At 39.4% G+C, this 15,405-nt stretch overlaps 1 protein-coding gene across 4 annotated transcripts in view; it reads left to right on the top strand.

Moving 5' to 3' along the window:
* The window catches only part of NRP1 (neuropilin 1), a 136,901-nt gene that overhangs the window by 93,516 nt on the left and 27,980 nt on the right, over nt 1–15,405 (top strand). For all 4 annotated transcript variants that reach the window (XM_063098796.1, XM_063098795.1, XM_063098798.1 and 1 more), the window contains exons 7-9: nt 2,977–3,132; nt 6,250–6,394; nt 13,352–13,680. In XM_063098796.1, coding sequence (XP_062954866.1) covers nt 2,977–3,132; nt 6,250–6,394; nt 13,352–13,680 — 630 coding nt within the window. The remainder of the gene's footprint in view (nt 1–2,976; nt 3,133–6,249; nt 6,395–13,351; nt 13,681–15,405) is intronic.

Below are 15,405 nucleotides of genomic sequence, written 5' to 3'. Positions count from 1 at the left end.
TTCCTGTGTTGGGTGCTAGTTAATTCAATTGCTCCTTCCTCTAAAGTCAGCTGTTTCTAACACCTAAAATTTTTCTGTTTTGCCACCAATTAACTTCTTTCCTGCCTGCTTGCTAAATCTTACCCAAAAAACAAAATTAAAAAAATAGGACATCCAGGGAATGAAGTTCTACAGTTATTTGAAATCAGCTCAAGCTGAATATGTGCACTCTTGAGAATTTAATCATTTCCAAACTGAAGAGCCATCTGTAAGTTTGACAGGAAGTTTATGTAATAGCTCTGCTTCATGCTCCCTTGGACTTTAAGATTTTAAGGACCCTTCAGCTTGAAAGTGGATGTGGCATTGGGTATGACTCACTGGACAGTCGGTAAAGCACTAAGTGTTCTGAGAGCATTTGAAAACAGTTGAAATTGTTCCGTGCAGCCATGTCTAAAGTACCCATTAAATTTCAGATTGCAGCATTGTGAAATCAGAGAGTTTTTGCAGCAACTTAAAATCACCTATTTGTCTGGAATATAGTGAGTTTAGAGTTGCCAGATTAACATACAGTACACCCAGTTAAATTTGAATTTTAAGTAAGCAATGAATCAGTTTAAGTGCAAGTGTGTCCCAAATAGTGCATAGGACACAATTATAGTGAAAAAAAAAAAAAGAAAAGAAAAAAATTTGTTTTTTTCTTTTACCTGAAATTCAAATTTAACTGAATTTCTTGTATTTTTATTTTCTAAATCTGACAACCATTGATCACCTTCCCTTTTTGAAATTTGTACCCAAAAGAGATGGGAAGTTTAAAACAGTCATACAAAGTACCATAGTTCACTTTTTAAAAAATGCAAATACCAGTTAACAAGGGATAGACACTTGATAAAAATGTGTTGGGTAAATATTTGTTAAATTAAAATTTAAAACATCTACCGCTATTATCCTAAAATATTAATTTCCATTAAGGTCTTGTTCCATACAGAGCATAGACTTTACATCTTTAAAGTGAGGGAAATGAAATAAAGATTGTTTTGCACTGAATGGTGCCCCATCCTTTCCAAATGAAATTTACTATTGTTGAATTGTGGAACTTCAAATTGGCTCCCATGCAGCTGTTTTTCCTGCATGTAACTCTTGCTTCAGTTTTGAAATGAATTGGTAACATGCTGATTTAACTACTGCAAGGGCCTTCAGGAAAAAAGTAATTCATGAAAGACAATAGTCATTCTTCATGAGGCAGGCTGTGCATAAAGTGGAAATTCCTTAGGTGTTCATGACCTATCAGCACTGGAGGGTTAATTGAAATATTGTTTTCTGAAAATTGGGTTGTCATGTAGCAGAATTCAGAAGTTGGAGGAAGGGTTGGGGTTTTTTGTTTTATTTTGTTTTGTTTTGCTTTTGTTGCTGTTTTCAAGGAAAATGACATCTTATTTTAATGGTATATTGTTGAAATATCTTCTCAAGCTAATCAGTTGTAATGTGTATTTACTTTCTATGCTCTTTAAAAAATATTTATCGTATATTTCTGTTCATGTTTTTCTAAGTTTCTGTAAAATCTTAGGCATATAATAGGTAGAGGGAAACAAGGAAAACCCAAATGTATTAATAAAAGGAAACTGAAAATATTTCTAATAGGTAGAAGCTAGTAATGACTTTCATTTTAAGATTATTCTAGGGCCAACCCGTGGCTCACTTGGGAGAGTGTGGTGCTGAAAACACCGAGGCCATGGGTTCAGATCCCTATATAGGGATGGCCGGTTGGCTCACTTGGGAGAGCGTGGTGCTGACAACACCAAGTCAAGGGTTAAGATCCCCTTACTGGTCAAAAAAAAAAAAAAAAAAAACCAAGAGATTATTCTTAGTTATTAACATTGAAAATAAAGTTAAAGAAAAAACCAGTTTTACATTACTGGAAGCATCTATAAGGCATATGAAAGAAGCAACTGCAGAAAGTCAGAGCTGAAAAGGGCCTTCCCAGTCATCTAGTCCTACTTCTTCATGTTACAGATGAGGAACTGGAAGCCTAAAGATGATGGCAGAGCCAAGACTAGAACACTGAACTTAGATCTGTTCCTTCCCATTTATATCACACGGCAATAGGAATGACTCAAGCCACTGCAGATCCCTGGGATGAAATCATCCAAGACCTTCGAGGTTGTGGTCACCCTCTGGTCATCACTACTATGATGCCCTCCAAGTGTCCCACCCTTCGAGGCTATGAGACATGAAGCGAGGCTGTTCCACTGTGGAGCTTCTGCACTGGAAACTTAACCAGTAGAAGTTCACAACCCCTATCAGTTGTTGCATGGGGGCATTGGTCCTTCCCAGATGACACCTTGCGATCCACCATCCTGCCTCTCTAGCCGAACTGCAAGAAGGTGCCATGAGAAGATTTGGGGAAGGAGGAGATTTAAAGACAAAACAGAAATCCTTACTCTGCCTTCCTCCTCTCTACTGCATTCTCACTTATAAATCTGTAGCCCATTTCCCAAACCACGGCACTCTTAGTGCTTTCCAATAAGTTATGTTTTAGACTTCATTTTTTTTTTGAAGGAAATAGGATGCTGGAGAGTGATGGGAAATAGGATCATGTTAGAAATGAATTCTAGTCCAGGCCTCCCTAGTATCCAATGTGTGAGGTTATCTTGTTTGTCTTGATTTTCTATTTATAAAATGACATATGTTAACGTGCTGTTTGGAAAGTATGTTTAATCTCTTGGGAAATATAATGACATGATATTGAACCCAACTTTCTCTTTTGCACCAGGGATGAAATAATCTTGGTCGCAGCAATGAGGAAGGGCTCTTCCTGGCCTTTGTGCTAACAATAGGAACCAACCCAGGGCAATTGCTACCGTCATATTTTTGCCTTTCTTTAGAAGGAATAGAATGGGGAATGAAGGGTTGTTTATACCAGCTGGAATCAGGCCCTGCTGAGCCCAGCTTACAGGGGTTCAGGGATGGCGACTGACCACACTTGTAACTGTCTTGCAGGTAGACTTGGGCCTCTTGCGTTTTGTCACTGCTGTTGGGACACAGGGTGCCATTTCAAAGGAAACCAAGAAGAAATATTATGTCAAGACTTACAGAATAGACATTAGCTCCAATGGGGAAGACTGGATCACCATAAAAGAAGGAAATAAACCTGTTGTAAGTTTGGCTGCCACCCCCTAACCAATTCCGTCTTTTAAATGGATGATCAATTTTTACTTGTTTGTTTGGGAGCTTTCTGTCTGGCCTGCTTTATTTTTGAATTGATTTAAAATGAAAAGTGCAATTAGAGGTTTTAAATCTGACCAAGGGGTCTCATGTTCACAGATCCAGAAGCCAAGAGGAAATTATACGGATGTTTCCAAGAAAAGTCAATAGCAGCCAAATTAAGTGTCAGATTAAAGAATCACTTTAAAGCTCCCATTGGGACTTGGACTATGCATAGGATAAACACTGTTTTCTTAGAACCTTAGGACTTTTGGTTGTTTTTCTCCCTCCCTGTATTTCTTCATTCTCTTTCATAGATTTTTTTTCTTTTTTCCTCTCTGTAATGGGCCAGTTTTTAAAAACGCCTTTTTATCTACCCTCTGTGGCTCACAAACTGATTTACAAATGCTTTTGGCTGCTTCATGTAAGAATGGGTAGAACTAAAGGTACTTCATTGCGTTCCCTCAGATCACACAGATAACGTGCCATCCATCTCCTTACTGCTTTCAGCCACGGAGGCAGCACAGACCACGCCATGTCCCTGGGCTCTCTGAGCTACATTCGGAATTGAGATGTTTTTCTCAGCTCGCCTGTTTATTTGAATTTACACTCGCTCTGATTTACTAATAAAAAGATTTTTGAGAATTCATATTCACTGTTTCTCAGAAATTAAAAGCTTGCCCTGGTGGCCGAGTCAAACACAGGGAAGTTAATAAGGATAGTAGCAAAGATCCAGGTAACTTGAAATTATGGGTTTGGGAAGAGGACAGTGAACATGTCCTTGTCCCTCCTTTGAGCATTCGTGGCCTTTGTTTTCTCCTTCTGAGTCTGGAACTGAGAAAAGGTGAAACAAGAGCTATTAATTACCTTTAATAATGGCAAAACCCCCACTCTCATTTAGGGCCATCAAGATGGGAGCAGATCTAGGTAGACACCTGCTCTGTGGGAGGAAAGTTCTATGGACAGGCAAGTCCAATGACACCGTGAAACCCTGGAAGATGTGGAACCAACTCTCTGTCTGGGGAAGAAAGAGCCTCACAGTCAATGCTTGTGGAAATTAAGCGAGTATATGTTGACCACAAGTTTTATGACTTATTCTTATTTGGAATAGATTTTTGAAGACATATTTTCGTTTCAAACAAAACAGAAAAGCACTGGTACTAAGGATATACCTACAAGCCAAAGAACCCAGATAGTGGAGAGAACTGACCCTAGATCTTCAGGCCGTTCTTTTAAAAATAAATAAGCGACACTTCTCCAAGATGTGCTCTTCAGCCCTTGTCCCTGGGCACACAGAAGGGCTTCCGGGGCGGGAGGCTGAAAGACTCAGGAAGGATTCAGCAGACAGAAGACTTGGCATCTGTGTGAGCACTGTAACTGAGCCTGAATGGAATCGAAACCTCCAGCTGGAGTCTAGCTATTGTCGCCCACCCTGCCCTTGCACTTGGAGGCCTTTGGTTGGCCACCCTCTAGCCTCTGGCCTAATTTCCTCAGGGAGCATGGGCCGTCCCCTCAGCAAGAGCAGCCTTTGACCAGTCACAACGCCACAGTCCTCTTTATGTCATTCAGAGTGTGAGTCACCTAGTTTTCAGCAAACATAAAATTCCCTCAGTGTGAGCAAAATGCACACCCCCACGTGTGTCAGTGTGTGCCACTCTCCTGACACACTCCTGGTCCCTCTCGGAAGTGGACCTCGTGACTCTGTAAGGAGAGCACAGGGTCTGGGGCTCTGCTCTTTCTGGAAACTACCTATTATCCCCTGCCACACAAAAATGCTCCCACGCAGACCGTTTCCCAGAGAGAGATGCTGAAGTAGGACTGAAATCTAAAGGCCATCACAGGCCAGGATAAATTATGATATTAAATCATCTCCAGAGAGGGATCAGGCTAACAACCAACTTAGTAAGGCATTTGAGCACCTTCAGTTGTGCAGGCCACTTAAAGTAAATGAACTGTAAACACCAGCCCAACTTTTACAAGCCCCTTCTCCCAGAGAGGAAGCGCATGCCTTGAGAAACTGTGGTCTTCCCTCATTCACCTTGGAAAGGTGGGGAGGAATCCTCGCGCCTCTGGTCAGCCCAGGAATGCCCTAGTTTCACAACCCAAGAAGAAGAGTGTGACCCAGCTGTGCAGAGAAGCAGTACTAGATGCACGGGGCACAGAACTGAGAAATGCTCCTTTGACCCAGGCTGTCCCCAACCCAGGGCTGAAGTAAAATCCGGGACAGTGGAGGCTTTCCGCTCCACCTGATGCAAGCCTAATGCCAGAGTGTTCCACGATGGCAAACAGTCTTCATTCCTCAGAGGTCTGACTAGAGATCACTGCCGCAGACTTGTGGGAAACCGATTTGTGCCTGGCGCCCGTTACATTTGCAATCATGGGCCTCGTCTTTCTTAGAATAAAATGACTCATTTTAAAACTGGAAGCAGAAGCCCTGGAAAAGCTCATTTTCTGTGAAAACTCATTCATAACTCAGTTTTGACTTTGACTACCAAAACATAATTTTACCAATAGCCAAAAAGCATTAAAGGTATTAATTAATGTCAGGGATAAGATCTTCTGTCAGGAATGGAGTCAAAAGGGGGGATGCTGCTTGACCTAGTTTTATAACTGGGAACATAACCTAGAATTTCAAAAAGCCAGACCCTACACTGAACTCAAAAAGCATCTCTTCTGGCGGGGGGTTCCTGGGAAAGTAAAATAATGAGAGTTCCCATGAAATGTCTGCAGTATTCTGTAGGCCGTCTGATAAAGCTAATAATTTCCCACTTTTTTAGATAATAGCATGCATCCTTTAATAAATGTTATCCTTGTAATAGTGCTTTTAGAGGCGCCAACCTCCCAGAAAATTGAATAGATGATTAGGACAATATTCTATACTAGACACGATTCTCTCTGATTGCCGTCATTTGAAAAAAATACCATGACAAGTTATTAACACCAGCCCAACCTTGAGAGACAATGCTGTAATTGCAAATTATTCTTACAAGCATTTGTGAAAACACGTTTTTGGATTTGTTTTAAACCCATAAAGTCTATTAATAAAGGGTCCTTTTTTTCCCTATGCAGATCTTTCAAGGAAACACCAACCCTACAGATCTTGTGTTTGGAGTTTTCCCCAAACCACTGATAACTCGATTTGTTCGAATCAAACCTATGACTTGGGAAACTGGCATATCTATGAGATTTGAAGTGTATGGCTGCAAGATAACAGGTAAGCTACAGCTTGAAGATTTTCTGGTTTTAGTTTACGCAAACCTTTTAAATACAAGGAGAATAATTTTGTATATATGTGGTCATTATTTGGTAATTAAGAGCATATACTTTGGATTTAGAAAAATCTGAGTTCAAATCCTACCTACTTACTAGCCTATTTCTTTGGACAATATACCTACCTTTCAAAGCCTTAGTTATCTCACCTGGAAAATGGTCATGATACTATACACCACTCAGGCTGGTTGTGATAATGCATAAAATAATGGAAATATACTGTTTAACACAGCCTGGCATGTGTAGGCATTTGTTTAGTAATACCTCTTCCACTAGACTGTAAGCTCCATGAAGGCAAGGACCACACCTTTTATCTCTGCTTCCTGGGTATGCAGCACACTGACTGGTACTTAGTAGATTTATAATAAATGTTGCATGACGTGTTCTCCACTGACTTTATCTTTTTTTTAATTCTGAAGCCTAGAAGTAGCCTTATCAGCTACAGTTAAGGAGGAGTTTAACTTAGAAGAATTTCTTCTTCTACTCATTAGCTACCCTGACAACTTTCCCTTAGGTTTGTCTCTCTCTTTATTTTTTTGGTGAGTGCATACACTAAAATTAGGAATCAACTTGTAAATGCTTTTCGTTTTTCAGTGTGTTTCTTTCAACATCAATGGGACTTTAAAAGTTTCTGTTAAATATGGAATAAGTAAACAGTTATACCCATTTGGGAGATGAAGAAGTTGTGAGGGACTGATAGACTAAGTAGCTGAAAAAATAAGCCAGGTCAGGACACAGGTAGAAGTAAAAACATGGTCGTAACTGTTATTCTCACTGTATTTCTGTGGTGATCAGTGCTGTTATTACTTGTCCACTGATCTCCTTGTATGACAATTCTGTATTTTGAAGTAAATAGTATTCATGTTAGAATTCCCTTCCATTTAAGTAAATATATCGCAAAGCCTTCATTAGAAAAAAAAAAAAAATAGCACCCCCCCCCAAACCAGTACAATGTAATCTTCATAGTAAATTTCAAAGTTTAAAAACAGAACCGGTAGACTGATCCTCTGAATGTAATTATTAAAAGTGAAGAACTTGTAAAAGTCTGTGAACTATCTTTTAATATTGTGTTAGTATACATATTTGAAGTATTTCATTTCTCATTCCACGAATGACAACACTATCATTTTAATGTTTATCCCCTTTAGCATAATTATTTTTAGATGTTGGAAGGAAAAAAAAAATTACCTTGACCATTTTTTCTAAAATCACAAGCAATATGGAGAAAGGCTAATGAAAAGGGGAGAAAACTACACTTGGGGACAGTGGAGTCCATTTTGGAAAGTAAAAAACGACATCTCATTTCTTACCAAAATTTTAGTTATTTTATCCTAGCAACAGAATTGTTTATTGTTTGGGGATCTAAGACTTAGAAATTTCAAGGCCTTGGAGGCAGGAACTGGGTGGAGAGGAGTTGGAAGAAAAAGGCCATTGAAAAGTTCGATATAACCTTGGCTTTATTTTTGATCAGCAGTTAAATGACAAAGTTCTAGGTCATTTTCAGAGCATTACAAATTTGAGAGGCTACCCATAAATTCATAGAAACAAGGCCACTTGAGGTCTGGATGGAAATTTTTGGCTCATTTCTCCAACCTTATCTCATGTCACACTATATTAAAAAAAAAAAAAAAAAAAATGAGGTAAACTATATAAAGACTCCAAACATGTTAATCTGAACTTTGAACTCTGAATGTCCAGGCTCTTGAAGATTTATATCACATCCTTTTAGTTAAATAAAATATTTATTTAAACCCAAACTGTCCTTTTTAATTTTCACAAAGACTTCCCTGAGCGGTAATTCTAGGAGTGTGAGCAAAAATGGCAAATAATTTATTGGATCTAAAAAAAATAGTTAAACAGCCTAGTTATTTAAACATAGGTGTCTAAAATAGCACATTCCAATATTTTTATACATAATCTATTTCATAATTAAGTAGCTAAGGTACTGCTTTTAGGCTCATAGAGCTAATCTCTTAATCATGACCCCTAATATACTCTTAAATGCTTTCTCTCTAATAAGATAGCTCAATCTCCAAATAATTGATCTAGGCATGTTTTTGGAGAGGCCAGCATGTTACAATGATGGGCACATGGACAGAAGGTATACAAACATACCCAGGTTTGGCTGTAGACTGTCCAGTTAATGAATGTGTGACATTTAGTTCCTCTGATCTTTATTTCCTCGTCTGCAAGATTAACCTTAATGCATCTGTAGTGAGGATTCAGTGAGAGAATGTGTGTAACATACCTGGCTTAGAGTAAGTGCTCGCTAAATGATACCCAGTAAATTAAAGCAATGAGCAATATGCAATAAATCAAATCTAGAATAAGTCCCCACAAGCAGAGCATCTAAGAAGACAATGATATCAGTTTTTTTTTTTTTCTTGGTTACCCAAAGCTGATAATTTTCTTGTTTTTGAGGCCATGTTCCCCTGAGAGTAGCAATTAATGAAAGAAGAATAGGACTGCAGCATCCCTGCTGGACTAGGAGATCCATGTGAGCAGGGGCCACATTTGCCTTACTGGGTCCTGTATGCCTGGAACATAAAGAGCGCTCAGTGGTTATTTTTAAATGAATAAATTGCAGTTCTATCCATGCCTTCTGGCAAACAAATTTTCACCCTCACTTGTTGAGTAGGCAAGTCCTGATTGAATCTGGATTTAAAAAAAACAAAAACAAAAATAATAACAAAATCTACCAAATTAAAAGTTACCATGTGAACACATCAGTTGACTTTCAAAACTTCTGAGACCCCAAGTTTTAACTTAATTTTTCCATTCAGAAATTACTTTTGAGAAATAAGGCAATACTAGAAGATCCACAGTATACAATGGTGTGCCCCTATATAGAGATGTAAAGAGAACAAGATTGGAGCAAACCAATCTTCTTTATTGGTGACTGACAAAGGAACGTTTTCATTACTTTGACAAAACAGACTTCATCATTTTGGCAGAGATGGAAATTGGTGAAAATGATGTTGGAGGGTTATTGCTTAATGTATGAGAACACACTACACACTGTCGTTTTGTGCTTGTTAACCAGAAGTCTATTAACCGCTGCTTCAGCACATACTCATGTCCTCCTAAGTCAATCAGAATTTACAGAGATGATCTCAGGCACCACAACCAGAGGTACTTTCTGAGTCATCAAAGAAAGATTAAATTATGCTCATTCAGGGTCTCCCGTCAATGCACTTATTACTTTCTCATTCTTTGAAAATTGGCTAACTGGATATTTGATTTACTAGTATATCTCTGTTTCCTCATTAAAGCTCAGTACAGAGATTTTACTCTAAAATAATATTACTAAGTAGTACTAAGAATAACCACCTCAATCCCCCATTACAGAACTCATTTCTTTCTCCCTTGCAGGATTCGTTTTAAGCTTTCCAAACAGGGTTGCCAAGTAAAACACAGAATGTCCATTAAATTTGGTACAGATAAACAGCAAATAAATTTTTTTAAGATGAGAATATCCCATGCAATATTTGGGTCATACTTATACTAAAAAAGTATTCATTGTTTTTCTGAAATTCTAATTTAGCTGGGCATCCTGTTTCTTGTTTTGTTTTGTTGTTTGCTTGTTTGTTTGCTAAATCTGGCAACACTATTTCCAAAAGGTTTGACATGTTGCCAGACTAAACCACATCTGAGCCAGCCTACTATGGAAGATCGTGATTAAAAATTAGCATCTCATTCAGACTTTGAATTAATTGTTAATATAATTTTTCTCCTAATCATTGTTCAAAGTCAGTCATATAGTTTTTGATCAAAGGCAAATCAAGGTCCCTCTTCATTGTTATTTTGAATGAGGTGACATACAGAAGGAATAAGTTTAACTTGCACTGTGGCTGAATGAGGACTGGGCATCAGTAGGTTTGTGGATCTGTAAACTGCCCCAGCCAGCTCTGCATTAGAGAAAGGGCATTAATCTGGTGAAGGTTCTGCTCTCCTTACAGTATTCAAGTTAATTATGTTTTTCTCCAAATGTAACATCTGGTCCCCATTACCAGCTAAACTGACTTTATAAAAGCTGGTTTTGAATCAAGCAGGTGTGACCACAGTGGCCAAAAAATGTGACTTCTATTTTTAACACTATAGTTTCATAGTCCCTCAGTGAAATAGTTTTTGTAAATCTTTTTTTTAATCCCCGTTGAGTTTATTCTTGGTTTCCAGATCCCAGCCTGGAGCAAATACTGTGGTTGAATTACAGGAAAGGGCGCTTGAGAAAATGACAGTTACCTTTTATTGTATTAAGAAGTTGATTCATTGAACAAGTATTTGTTGAGCAAATACTATGTATCATATAGGGCACAAAGAATCATAGAAAATAAAAAAAAAAATAGGACTTGGTTTGTGCCCTGAAAAACCTTAAAATCTGAGGAGGCAAAGAGCAGCAATCCAGAGACCTAAATATGACCATCACCATGAGAAATGCAGAGACAGTATTGGAAGAGTCCCAGAAAAGGAAAACCATGTCCAGTTGCCGAGATTGGAAAAACTGAATAAATGATGTGGCATTTGAAAATGGGTCAAGATTTTAAGCAGTTCAGTTAGTGGGAAAGATAAAATGATGGAGAATTCATAGTGGAGGGAGTGAAATGAGAGAAAACCTCCCCAGCCCTGGAGGTGAAGAAGGTCTTCATCCCACTTGCCAACAGCAACAGGAGTTAGTGAGGACAGGCCTTGTAAGGACATGATATGGAAGACCTTGCATGCTTGGTTGTAAAATACCTGCATAATTCCTAGGTGAGCAAAGTCTGGATGTTTGTGTAACAAAATGACATGATCTGAACTATACAATTTAAGTGGAAAGTATCCCAGTAATTAATTCTTAAGGTTCGACTGATAACATGAGCATGGCTTAATTGCATTAGATTCATGCCTCTCAGGATGGTTATATTTTTAGGGTAAGTGTTGATTATAGTATGCAGAATTGGGTTGTTTCAAAGTGATCATTCCTGGGCATGTCCTTGACTGAGATGTACACTTTTAAAAGGAGAATCATTGAAGTATTGGATGCTTTGTTATTAAGCCCCCAATCAGTTAATCATTGATTAACACTCTTCTTGTGCTCAAAATCTACTTGAGCTGCTATAGAAAATATGAAAAGATTTATGATGCTGTTCATTGCCTTCGAGGATCTTATAATCTAGCTGTGGATGTAAGACTAACAATCTTAAAACATCTAGAGAACTGTATAATGCTAAGTTCTGTGCTGCTTACTATACCTGTATCATATTTCTGATAAGAGAGAGCTCAGAATAAAGGCCAGAGTAGTTTGAGAAGTTTTCATGGTGAGTCTTAAGCGGGGTCTTAAAGTTTGAGCAGAATATACCTCTCTCAGTGTGAAGAGAGAGGAACAAATTTTGAGCAAAGACAGTGATGGGGATTATATCTATAGTACATAAGAAGATAATTGATAATTGGAATACATTGTCAATAATAGGAAATAAAATTAGATAAATGTGGTGAAACCAAAATGAGGGTCTTGAAAGCCAGATAGAGACTTTTGATATCTTCCAATAAATAATGGGAGCCATGGTAGATTTTTTAAAGATCTCTCTTTTTTTATTATTATGGTAAAATACACTTTATTTAAAATTTACCACCTTAACCATTTTTAAGTGTACAATTTGGTTGCATTAAGTACAATCACATTGTTATGCGACCATCACCATTGTCCATTTCCAGAACCTTTTAATCATTCCAAACTGAAACTCTGTCCCCATTAAACACTAACTCCCCATCTGCTCTCCCCCACACCCTGACAACTACCATTCTACTTTCTATTCTATGAATTTCACTCCTCTAGGAACCGCATATCAGTGGAATTGTACAATATTTGTCCTTTTGTGTCTGGCTTATTTCACTTAACAATGGGACATTTTTGAGCATGAGAATGACATGCAAAAACAATGTTTTACAAATAGTCATATGGCAGTCAGTGCAGTGGAGATTCAGCACTGGGGCCTGGGAGGCCAACCAAGGGACCATTTAGCAACCTGGCCAGGGCCACTCAGATGAGAATGATGCCAAAAGGAACAGGGACCGCAAGGCAGCCCCAACATTTTTTTTTTCTCTCTTTTTTTTTTTTTTAAACAAAAACATGACAGGATTTGGTAGCAAAACAAAAATGGAAAATGGAAGACAGGGAAAGACAAGATGACTAGGCAGGAACTAGCTGAGTGGTGAGGCACCAGTTAACTGGTATAAGGTTCAGTAAAGGGAATCAGTGTCAAGGGGAAAGGTCTCATTTGGTCTGGATGTGGTACATTTGAGATGACGCTGGGATATTCGTGCATAAGTTTCCTAATGCAATTAGAAATAGGGGTAGGGAGGACAGCAGAGGGGGAAAATGTGTACTATCCTCGGACACTCAATCCAAACGCCACCTCCCCTGGGAGGTCTCCGTCATCTCTCCAAGCTGAATCAGGTGTGTACTTTCTCCTCACCTCCTGATCACCATCTTTTTACCTTTGTTTGAGCACCTTTCTTGCTGGTGTATTTGTTTCTTTACATATCTCCAACGCATAAGAAACTATGAACTTCTTTTGGGTAGGGCCTATACTTGATTCGGAGATAACTTCTTAATGTCCAAAAGAGCGGAACAGCAACAGTTTGACAGTAAACTTAAAAGAACTCAAAAAGGGGGAAATGTATGTTTCTTATTAAAGATTTTCTTTCCTGGGATGTGAATGTAGAGTGGGCAGTTCTGAAAAACCAGGATAAAGCTTTGAGGGAGGGAAAGCTCTAGTTTGATGTAAAATAATCCAGAGATTGAAAGTTTTCTATGACTGGGTACCAGACCATGTCTTTATTCAATATGTCGTATTCCTTTCTAAGCATTTAGTCTCCCAGGAAATCATTTTTACATTCTCTCTTTCATTCCACTTCCTAGATTATCCTTGCTCCGGAATGTTGGGTATGGTGTCTGGACTTATTTCTGACTCCCAGATTACGGCATCAAACCAAGGAGACAGGAACTGGATGCCTGAAAACATTCGCCTGGTAACCAGCCGCTCCGGCTGGGCACTGCCGCCCGCGCCTCATCCCTACATAAACGAGTGGCTCCAAGTGGACCTGGGAGTGGAGAAGATTGTGAGGGGCCTCATCATACAGGGTGGGAAGCACCGAGAGAACAAGGTGTTCATGAGGAAGTTCAAGATCGGGTACAGCAACAACGGCTCAGACTGGAAGATGCTCATGGACAGCAAACGCAAGGCGAAGGTGAGGTCTGGGGACAGGGAGCGATGGCCTGGGGAGGAAGTCATTCCTCAGGTCCTTGACTTATTTCAAGGGTTTCAGTGTTTTCCTGAGGAAGTGCTGCTTCTTACTTCCTTTAAGCTGTTGAGATCAGTGGGGGGATGTGATGATGTCAGTAAGACCCCGATCCTGGGGAAGGCAGGAATAGCTGCTGAAAGTGGTGTCTGCAATGAACAAAGAAAAGACCTGCCTCGCACATCCCCTTTCCCTCCCTGTGGGGAAGGCCAGGCAGCTCAGCACTCAGACAGGAGACAGCGCAGTCCTGAGGCTGGGAGCCGGGGCTGACAGCAGCAACCCAGAAGAACTCAAAACCTCTCTGCAGATTCTACTCTGTCCGTGAGGTTTCCCCTTCTCTCACCCACCCCTGCTTTAAGTGTTTTGTTCTGTTTTTTAATTTTTAATTGTGGTCAAAGACACATAATATTAAAATTTACCCATCTTTTTTAAGTGTACACTTCAGTAGTGTTAAGTATATTTATACTCTTGTGCAACCAGTCTGCAGAATTTTCTCATCTGCAAAACTGAAACTTGATCCCCATTAAGCAATAACTCCCGTCCTGCCCTCTCCCAGCCTCTGGCGACTACCGTTCCACTTTCTGTCTCTGTGAATTCGAATACTCTCTGATAACTGGATTCATACAGTATTTGTCCTTCTGACTGGCTCATTTCACTTATTGTAATGTCTTCAAGGTGCGTCCATGTTGTAGCATGTGTTAGAATTTTCTTCCTTTCTAAGGCTAGGTAATATTTCATTGTACATTGTACATATAGACCATGTTTTGTTTATGCATTCATCCACTGATGGACACTTGGGTTGCTTCCACCTTTTAGCTATTGTGAATAATGCTATATTTCTTATGCATTGGAACCTTTTAACATGCACTTGGCTCTTGATAATTCAAGAGAAGGGAATCTCAATATAAAAACATTCCAACGTGCACAAAAACACATGGTATACTTTTCTTAGCCAAACAGATATACATTAGTAATTATGTTTTACTTAGGCTGATGGCTAAATTTACTTGTGTTTCCTGAGCATACAACACCAACTTGGAAAGGATGTCTAGGAGTATGTTAGGTGGCCCAGAAGCTGGTTTGGGATTAAAATTAGGAAGAACCCCCAGACAATTGGCAGTTTAGGTCCTGAATGCAGTCTGGGAATTGTATTTAGCTGTGATAACTTCTTACACCAACCCAGTTGGCCTTGGGTTTTAGCCTTTCCAGTCCTGCTCTGCCAAGGACGTACACCTCTTGTAAGACAAAGATTTTAGCTCAGCGGAGGGAATATTATCCTCATTCCCACCCTAATCCAGTGTGAGAATATGGCTTAATATAGTGACTCAGGCCAAAGCATTGCAGGCGGGAAACATAAGCCGGGCGCTGCTGCCAGCTCTCACTCCCTCCAGATGTGGGGCTCTGAGGAGACCCCTGTCCCCCATGGGCTGGAGGTCAGCAGCAGAGAAGGGTGATGCGTTCAGAAATGTGCAAATTTCTTCCCCGCCCCTCCTCTCCTTTACTTGTTGTTTCTAAAACATTCTCGTTGTTATATTTCTCTATGTGCAGCTACCTTCATTCTTGTGTCCATTCCATTTACCCCTTTTACATCTGTCTCTTTCGTTTTGGTGAAAGAAAACATAAACTAAACATCAGAAACGGGAGTTCCCTTATGAGCCAGTCTTTTCTGAGGAG

This window comes from Cynocephalus volans, chromosome 6, assembly GCF_027409185.1.
Source record: "Cynocephalus volans isolate mCynVol1 chromosome 6, mCynVol1.pri, whole genome shotgun sequence".
In the NCBI taxonomy this organism is placed as follows: domain Eukaryota; kingdom Metazoa; phylum Chordata; class Mammalia; order Dermoptera; family Cynocephalidae; genus Cynocephalus; species Cynocephalus volans.
Note: the sequence above shows the minus strand (reverse complement) of the source record. Positions and strands in the feature narration are given on the sequence as shown.